We start from the raw sequence: 9,117 nt of genomic DNA on the forward strand, positions 1-9,117 counted from the left end.
TGTCTCTCATCTTCCTATTGACAAGACCCCCCAGATTCTCTATGGGGTTAAGATCAGGTGGGTTTGTTGGCCAATCCAGCACAGTAATACCATGGTCATTGAAGCAGCTTTTGGTACCTTTGGCAGTGTAGGCAGGTGCCAAATCATAAAAAATAAAATCTGCATCTCCGTAAAGCTTGTCAGCAGAAGGAAGCATGAAGAGCTCTAAAATGTCCTGATAGATGGCTGTGTTGACTGTGCACTTCAGAAAACACAGTGAACCAACACCAGCAGATGACATGGCTCCCCACATCATCACTGACTGTGGAAACTTCACTCTGGACGTCCAGCAACATGGATTCTGTGCCTCTCCACTCTTGATGCTTCTGTCGTTGTCTCTGGTTCAGGAGTAGCTCGACCCGAGGAATGGGACATTTGTAGCCCATGTCTAGGATCTGTCTGTGTGTAGCGGCTCTTGATGAGTCCTGCTTCAGTCCACTCCTTGTGAAGCTCACAAATTCTTAAATGGATGTTGCTTGATGATGTTCTCAAGGCTGCGGTTCTGCCTTTTGCTGGTGCACCTTTTCCTTCCTCTCAGCTTTCCATTAATATGCTTGGATACAAGCAGCTTCTTTAGCAATGACATTTTGTGGCTTTCACTCCCTGTGGAGGGTCAATGATCGTCTTCTAGACATCGGTCAGGTCAGCAGTCTTCCCCGTGACCCCAGTCTGAGCCAAACTGAGAGACCATTTAAAGGCTCAGGACACCTTTGCAGGTGTTTTAAGTTAATCAGTTGATCAGGGTGCGACACCATGACTTTCCAAGATTGAAGTTTTTCATGTTATTCTAATTTTCTGAGACATTTTGGGTTTTCATCATCTATAAGCCACAATTATCCAAATTTCACAGAATAACTGTTTGAAATGTTTCGCTCTATGTTTAATGAATCTTTATAATAAATGGGTTTCACATTCTGAAATGAGTGATGAAAAATATTGAACTTTTTCATAATATTCTAATTTTCTCACGGTGTAAGCATCTAATATCCTCTTCCACTCGTTCTCAGATTCTTCTCAGGTGCAGGTTAATATTGTGCTGTATTTTTTAACAGTGAGTCTTTAAAGTATCATCACGCTGACTGAGCTATTGTAAATGAACAGCAGCCATGACAGCTGTTTTGATATTTAACAGTCTGCTTTGCCTCACTAAGTTTACCACTTATCTCTGATCTTTCATATTGTCAAACCCATCAGACTGAGGTGTTGGAAGGGCGAAGTTATGTTAGATGACATTAGAATGGATTTTAATGACTCCTGCGGCTTGCCTGTGCAGCTGGGATGACATTGTAAGAGCACAATTTAGAGCACTTTGTATAAAATGAGAAGCACTTAAATCACAGTAGAAGATACGGATGATCTTATCAAGCAACAGTAAAGAAGCGCAGCATCCTCTGCTACAGTCAATAAACTATGCACCTACTTTTAGACCCGTGTCAGTCTCAAACTCTTTACAACGAGCGTTAAAACAGATCAGTGTGTCCTTAGCTTGAACTGAAAACAATCCTGCCCTCTTCACCTCTTTGACCCCCTAACAGGCCTACGCTGCTGCTTCATTGCGAGGGTTTTACAGATAAAAGCCAATGACTGTAATTAGAGGGAGAAAGGGCTTTGCACACCAATGTGTATCAAACAAAAGGTCTAATCAAGTCACAGTCATTATGTCCCCTATAATCAGTGGTAATAGTACCTTACCCAGGAGACCAGCTTAGGGAGATAGTAGACAACCAAGGACTACAAAAGATTACAGACACACTCGGAGGTTTTACTTAGAAGGTGGTGTTTTATTGATCAGGCACCACCATGTTGTTAAAAATGTTTCTTGCCGTTGTAAAACATGCTGATTAAGGGGAAGGAAGTGATTGAATGCTGAACCACTTCCCAGCTGAACAACTAAGCAGAAAACTGAACGTGGCACATTCACACACTTCTGCACAGAAAGAAACTGTCAAAGCAAAGCAAAAACAGTTTCATTTAGTCCTGTGAAGTTTTCTGCAATCTGCAGGCCACTGGAGGCGGTTCTCACTGGAGATTCCTCTTCTCGTCTTATATTTAAAAAATTGTGATGTGCACACACAAGATGCTGTCCAGCATATGTGTCATTTCTTTTGACCCAGCATGTAGCTAGAGCTCTTTTGACTTCTGGGTATTTGGTTGTTCTGCCAAGTACTCCAAAAGTTATTGTTCTTTTGACTGATAGTTCCCAGAGACGTGCAGCTGCACCATTAACAGAAAGGGAAATAAGTTTTTATTTGCTCCATTTCCTGTTTTCGGTCCCTTCACTGCACCGCCTTACTGCAGTGGGACCATGAAGGCTCTTCTGAAACAGCATGTGGATTTAGGTGCAGATTATTTGCATTCATATTGTGACAAAACTTTTCACAATGTATTTATGAAGTCATATGTTTGCCTAGAGCTGCAAATATGCAAAACCTGAGTTCAGACATAATTTCTTACTTTAATGCATTATTTAATGTAACACATCATCATTTTGACTCCATTAAATACTTCAAAACTTGTTTATTACGTTGACGTTTCTGGTCAAATTCTAAATAAATGTGGAAAACTTCTGAAATGAGTTAAAAAGACGTGTTAATTAAAAGCTCAGCAATGTCTCGATGATGTCAGAGAAGACAACCTGGACATTCAATTCAATTCAATTCAATTCAACTTTATTTATATAGCGTCAAATCACGGCAATGCCATCTCAAGACGCTTTACAGACAGAGGGGAAAACATAATGAAGGCCAATTCATAACAGCCTATATAAGGAAACCAACAGATTGAGTTGAGTCCAACTCAATCTCCCATCCTGAGCAAGCACACTGGCAACAGTGGGAAGGAAAAAACTCCCTTTTAACAGGAAGGAAACCTCCGGCAGAACCCGGCTCAGGACAGGCAGCCATCTGCCTCTGCTGTGTGGGGGGAAGAGGACAGAAAGACAACAGACAACAGGAACTGCTACTCCCGGCCAGGGAGACCTGCTGAGACAGGAGACATACATGTTAATGATGCAACACTGTTATGGGGGGGGGGGGGGGGGGGTAAAAGAAAGAGATAAAGAGAAAAATAAAGAAGCTCAGTGTATCAGGAAATGTCCCTCAGCAGTCTAAACCAATAGCAGCATAACTAAGGGATGCTAACCATCCCTAGCTATAGGACTTATCAAAAAGATAAGTCTTCAGCCTAGTCTTAAAGGTGGGGAGGGTGTCTGCTTCCCTAACACTAACTGGGAGCTTATTCCATAAGAGAGGGGCCTGATAACCAAAGGCTCTGCCTCCTGCTCGGCTCTTTGAGACTCTAGGAACCACAAGTAAGCCTGCAGTCTGCGAACGAAGTACTCTACTTGGTATATAAGGAACAATGAGGTCTTTGATATATAGTGGTGCCTGGTTGTGGAGGGCTTTATATGTAAGGAGAAGGATTTTAAATTCTATTCTAGATTCAACAGGCAGCCAATGAAGAGAGGCTAAAACTGGAGAAATATGATCTCTCATGCTGGTTCTGGTCAGGACTCTGGCTGCAGAATTCTGGATCAGCTGAAGGCTTTTCAGGGCATATTTAGGACAGCCCAGTAATAGAGAGTTACAGTAATATAGTCTCGAAGTAACAAAAGCGTGAACCAGTTTTTCTGCATCACTCTGAGACAGAATGTCCCTAATTTTGGCTATATTACGTAAATGAAAGAAGGCTGTTTTAGTAACCTGCTTAATATGTGGGCCAAAGGACAGGTCAGGGTCAAATATTACTCCAAGGTTTCTCACTGTAGCACTGGAAGCTAAAGTAATACCATCCAGGTTCATTACAAAACCGGAAAATTTAGCTCTGAGTTTTTCAGATCCAACGAGAATTACTTCAGTCTTATCTGAGTTTAAGAGGAGAAAATTTCTAGACATCCAAGTCTTTATGTCTATGAGACAATTTTGTAGCCTATTGGGCTGATTTGTTTCATCTGGTTTAAAGGATAAGTATAGTTGAGTATCATCTGCATAACAATGAAAGTTTATTCCATGCTGTCTAATAATTTTGCCTAAAGGGAGCATATATAGCGTGAAGAGTGTTGGTCCAAGTACAGAACCTTGAGGAACTCCATGACTTACTGTAGTTTGGGAGGAAGACTTGTCATTTACATGAACGAACTGAAGTCTATCAGATAAATATGATTTAAACCAGCTTAACGCTGTACCTGTAATTCCAATCACCTGTTCTAGTCTTTGTAACAGAATGTTATGATCGACTGTATCAAATGCAGCACTAAGATCAAGCAAGATAAGTACGGACACAAGTCCTTTGTCTGAGGCCATAAGAAGGTCATTAGTAACTTTCACCAATGCTGTCTCAGTGCTATGATGAGCTCTAAATCCTGACTGAAACTCCTCGCATAAATTATTTCTGCTCAGGTGGGCATGTAGCTGAGCGGAAACTATTTTCTCCAGAATTTTGGACATAAACGGGAGGTTAGATATAGGTCTATAATTTGCTATCACCTCTGGATCCAGAGATTGCTTTTTAAGTAAAGGCTTGATGACAGCAGTTTTAAATGATTGTGGTACATTTCCTGTCACTAAAGACATATTGATAAGACTTAGTAGTGATGTATTAATTAAAGGGAAAATGTCCTTAAAGAGGCTCGTTGGGAGAGGGTCTAAGATACAGGTGGATGGTTTAGATGAAGCTATTATTTTAGTTAATTCAGAGGGTTGGACAGGACAGAAACTATTTAGACACAAGTCAGATCCTGGTTCTAAGGATGCTTCGGAGACCACAACAGGCTCAACATTATAGGTGGAAGGAAGAGTATTGTGAATTTGATCTCTAATAGTGTCAATTTTATTCCTGAAAAAATACATGAAATCATCACAGCTAAGTGAGAAAGGAATACATGGCTCCACAGCGCTCCGGCTCCTAGTAAGCCTAGCTACAGTGCTGAAAAGAAACCGAGGGTTGTTTTTGTTTTCCTCTATCAATGATGAATAATAAGCTGTTCTTGCTGTACGTAAGGCTTTTTTGTATACGATTAAACTTTCTTTCCAGGTTAAGTGAGACTCCTCTAGTCCTGATGAACGCCATCTGTTTTCCAAACGCCTTGATGCCTGTTTTAGAGCTCGAAGCTGGGAATTAAACCAGGGAGGCTTCATAATCTTACCTAATTTCTTCTTCTTTAGGGGAGCAACATTATCCAAGGTTGTACGCATTGAAGCTGTTATAGTATCAGTATGTTGATCAATCTGAGCAGGAGTAAGGCTTAAAGGGGGGCTCTCAGTCATGCTAACACATGGTAGATGTGAAAAAATTGATTCAATTGATTGTTTAAATTTTGTAATATTATTGTCTGATAAACATCTACTATAGTAGAATTTATTTTTGGTCAGTGAGTAATCAAATAAAGTGAATTCAAAGGTTAATAAGAAGTGATCGGACAAGACAGGGTTTTGAGGAAATACTTTGAGCTTATCAGTCTCAATACCATATGTTAGAACAAGATCAATAAGAGTGAGTGGCTCCATTGACATTTTGTGAAAACCCAATTGAGTTTAGAATAGAGCTAAAGGAAATGTTTAAACTATCATTTTCATCGTCAACATGAATATTAAAATCACCTAGTACAATGACCTTATCAGTAGTCAGCACTAACTCAGACAAGAGATCAGAGAATTCGGTCAGAAACTCGGAGTAAGGTCCAGGTGGGCGATACACTAATGCTAAAAGGAGCGGTTTCTCTGAATTCCATTTTGGATGAGATAAATTTAATGTCAGGAATTCAAAGGATTTATAGTTAGTTTTGTGCTTAGGATTAATTAAAAATTCTGACTTAAAAATAGCTGCAACACCTCCTCCTCTGCCTGTAGTTCTAGGAATGTTAAAGTTTAAATAGTTAGCTGGCGTAGCTTCATTAATACTAACATAATCCTCTTGCTGTAACCAGGTTTCTGTAAGACAGAATAAATCAATGTGGTGATCACCTATCAAGTCATTGACTAATAAAGACTTATTTGGGAGGGATCTAATATTCAGTAGGCCACACTTTATGGTCTTATTTTCAGATTTTATTAGATCCATTGTTTTTATTTTTATGAGGTTTTCACGATTAACCCCAGAAGTGTTTTTGTGTTGTTTAATTCTTACTGCTGGGAAGTTGTATAAGGTCGGAATGGGGTTTTGGGTGGGCGGCGGCAGGTGGGAAGCTGCAGAAAAGTGTGTAGGACTACAATTCTGCCTCCTGGTCCCAACCCTGAGTTGTCAATTTAGCTGACTAATAAAAGAGTCCATATTGCTAGATAAGAGAGCGGCTCCATCCAACGTGGGATGGATGCCATCTCTCCTAATAAGACCAGGCTTTCCCCAAAAAGCGCTCCAATTATCTATAAAACCCACGTTGTTATCGGGACACCACCTAGACAACCAGCGGTTGAAGGATGACATGCGGCTAAACATGTCATCGCTGATTAAATTTGGCAAGAATTACTAAATGTCTTCAAATATGTAAACACAGAACAAGTAGCAGAGATGCAAGGGCACGGTGTAGTTGCAGATTAGACCTGCTGTAGTGTTACAAGTTTTTGGAAAGGAGATGATCTCCGAGAACAGTAGTCCAACCTGGGGACCCCTCAGAGAGCACAGAGGGTCCACAAGGTTTTGGCCCTTCAGAGCCAGTTTGAATTAAATTAAGTTCATGTCAACACAGAGACAAGTTGCAGTGTATTTGCACAAGTTTTTCATCGTTTGGGTTTGTTATTGACATGAATAGTGTTTTGGGAGCCCATGCACATTAACGTTGCACCATTTCATTGATGAGACCTGTCTGAGAAATCCACACTGCAGATGATTTCTCCTTATTTTGAAAAAAATGTTAAAGCTATATGTTTACACTCCCTTACCTGGTTTTACTGAAGTCAACAGGGATGCGTCATTTTATGATGAGAAGCAGATAAAGGCAGCATTAAACCAATACAATAAAGGGCAGGTGGGAGATCCTCAACTTTTTGGTCTTACCATCAGGGAAAATAAGTGGGAACTGTTCTCATTACAGAGAATCTTGCAGGTAGAGAAGACACCCCCCCCCCCCCCCCCCCCCCCCGCTCGGGTTCCACTGCAGGGGAATCCTAAAAGAGAATACAGCCTGGATACAGATCTCACCTGTTTATGTAGGAATGACAGAAGCAGTCTTCCTCAGAAGGCAACACTGGATGCATGACTGAGTTGAGATAGGTGGAAGCAGACCTCCCTTTAGCTCACTCTTTCAGCCATTAGTCCTGCATCCAGAAGGTCAGACCTGCTTTGGGACACTTTCATTATGACTTTTTGTACTTTCTAAAGTTGACAGTTTATTAGACCAGTGTTTTTCAAGCTTTTTTGAGCCAAGGCACATTTGTTTTCACTGACAAATCCCAAGGCACACCACAAACCAAAATTTTATTTTTTATTTTTTAAGTCCATATAATTAATATAAAGTCCATCTAGTAAAAGCCTCTTGAATAGAAATCAGATAAACACAAGAAGATGGCATTGTATTATCTTTCACTGGGACTTGTTTGAATCAACACAGAGCTGCTTTTTAGACCAATTAGGTGAAATTGGGTCATTTTTCAGGGCACACCTGATCATCTCTCACGGCACACTAGTGTCCCACGGCACATTGGTTGAAAAACACTGTATTAGACATTCATTTTACTTCATAAAGATATAATCTCAGATAATAGATTTCATGTTTGAGAGTCAGGAGATACTGTGTGTTTTCATTCAGTGTGCTACGGCGTATGCATGATTCATGGAAGCTGCTTCAGCCGAGCTCATCCCTTCGCTGCGTCTGTCGCTCCTCATCCTCGCTTCTGCTTGCTCCGTATGACATGTAGTCACGTCTCTATCCTGTGAATTGTTCATTAGTTTGTTTGTTCTCTTTCTCCTCTTTCCCCCCTTTTTTGTCCTCTTTTCTTCCTGTCTGTGCACCTAGGCAGCCCATTGAGTAACTTCTTTGACGTAATTAAACAACTTTTTTCAGACGAGAAGAACGGACAGGTGCCCTACCCCTCTGGCACGCCATCCAAGCACTGCCCCTCACCCATGCACGTCCGGAGGCAGGAGTCACAGTATAATGACACCAAATTCCCAGCTGCAGGCCGTGACAGAGCCAAGTTGTCGGTGGCGTCTGTGGGGACACAGGACGAGTCTTAGACTGAGATGCTCTGTAACTGAACCAGTGCAAAACCTGTCCCAGTATGGCTATAAAGCAGCAGGACAGAAAGAACGTTCTGTTTGTACATTATGAGATGTACATTATGATTTATGGACATTTTTTTTTATAAAAAATGACTTTATATAGATAGAGATATATTGAGAGAATTAAAGTGATATTTTACAAACGGTTCACTGCACCTACATAACAAACACTAATCCATGATCTACCACTCCTTTTTCCATTAACCCTCAATGTCCACCATCATTAACCCCTCCAGCCATGTCCTCACCTGTGGCCCTTACTGTTGTTTGCTCCTTTGCTGCTGACTTGTGTAATGACCTGACTTGTTTCTGACACCAGGAATTATCCAGAAAACCTATTAAAGTCCCTCCTCCTGCTCCCTGCTCCATTCGTCCTCCCTCGACCGCCCCTCCAACCCCTTGAGCACCCAGAGAGAGATGGACATTTGTTGACGGAGGACTGCTTTTAAAGGTGCGCTTGGGGGTTACCATGGAAACAGCCCTTTCATGCAGACTTCTGCCTTCATCTTCCTCCACATCCCTACTCAACCTCTAGCAGCCATCAGTAGAAGTAGATGAAAATCCTTCAGTAAAACCCCCCTCTTTTTTTTTTTTTTTTTAAAAAAACACTCAAGCCCACACACACACACACACACACACACACACACACACACACACACACACACACACACAACAAGCTATCGCCAACCAGGTCCGTTTTCCTTTCTGACTTAGAGAAGCATTTGTTGAGAAATAAGCATCAATAATCCAAAACACTGAAGACACAACAAACAAACAAACATCCACACGCACAGGTCCAATATGCACAGAAAACTCTGGGATGTACTCATGACGACGAACAACATCCAAAATACGGAAGACCCA

The 9,117-nt window shown here is 41.2% G+C and overlaps 1 protein-coding gene across 1 annotated transcript in view; it reads left to right on the forward strand.

Moving 5' to 3' along the window:
• Positions 1-8,208, forward strand: part of LOC306766691 (serine/threonine-protein kinase BRSK2-like) — a gene marked incomplete at both ends in the record, with an annotated part of 172,027 nt that extends 163,819 nt beyond the window's left edge. The window contains one exon of the mRNA XM_079254508.1: positions 8,036-8,208. Coding sequence (XP_079110634.1) covers positions 8,036-8,208 — 173 coding nt within the window. The remainder of the gene's footprint in view (positions 1-8,035) is intronic.
• Between the last annotated feature and the right edge of the window lie 909 nt (positions 8,209-9,117).

The sequence above is a fragment of the Telmatherina bonti genome, assembly GCF_933228915.1.
Source record: "Telmatherina bonti genome assembly, chromosome: 2".
Taxonomy (NCBI): Eukaryota; Metazoa; Chordata; class Actinopteri; order Atheriniformes; family Telmatherinidae; genus Telmatherina; species Telmatherina bonti.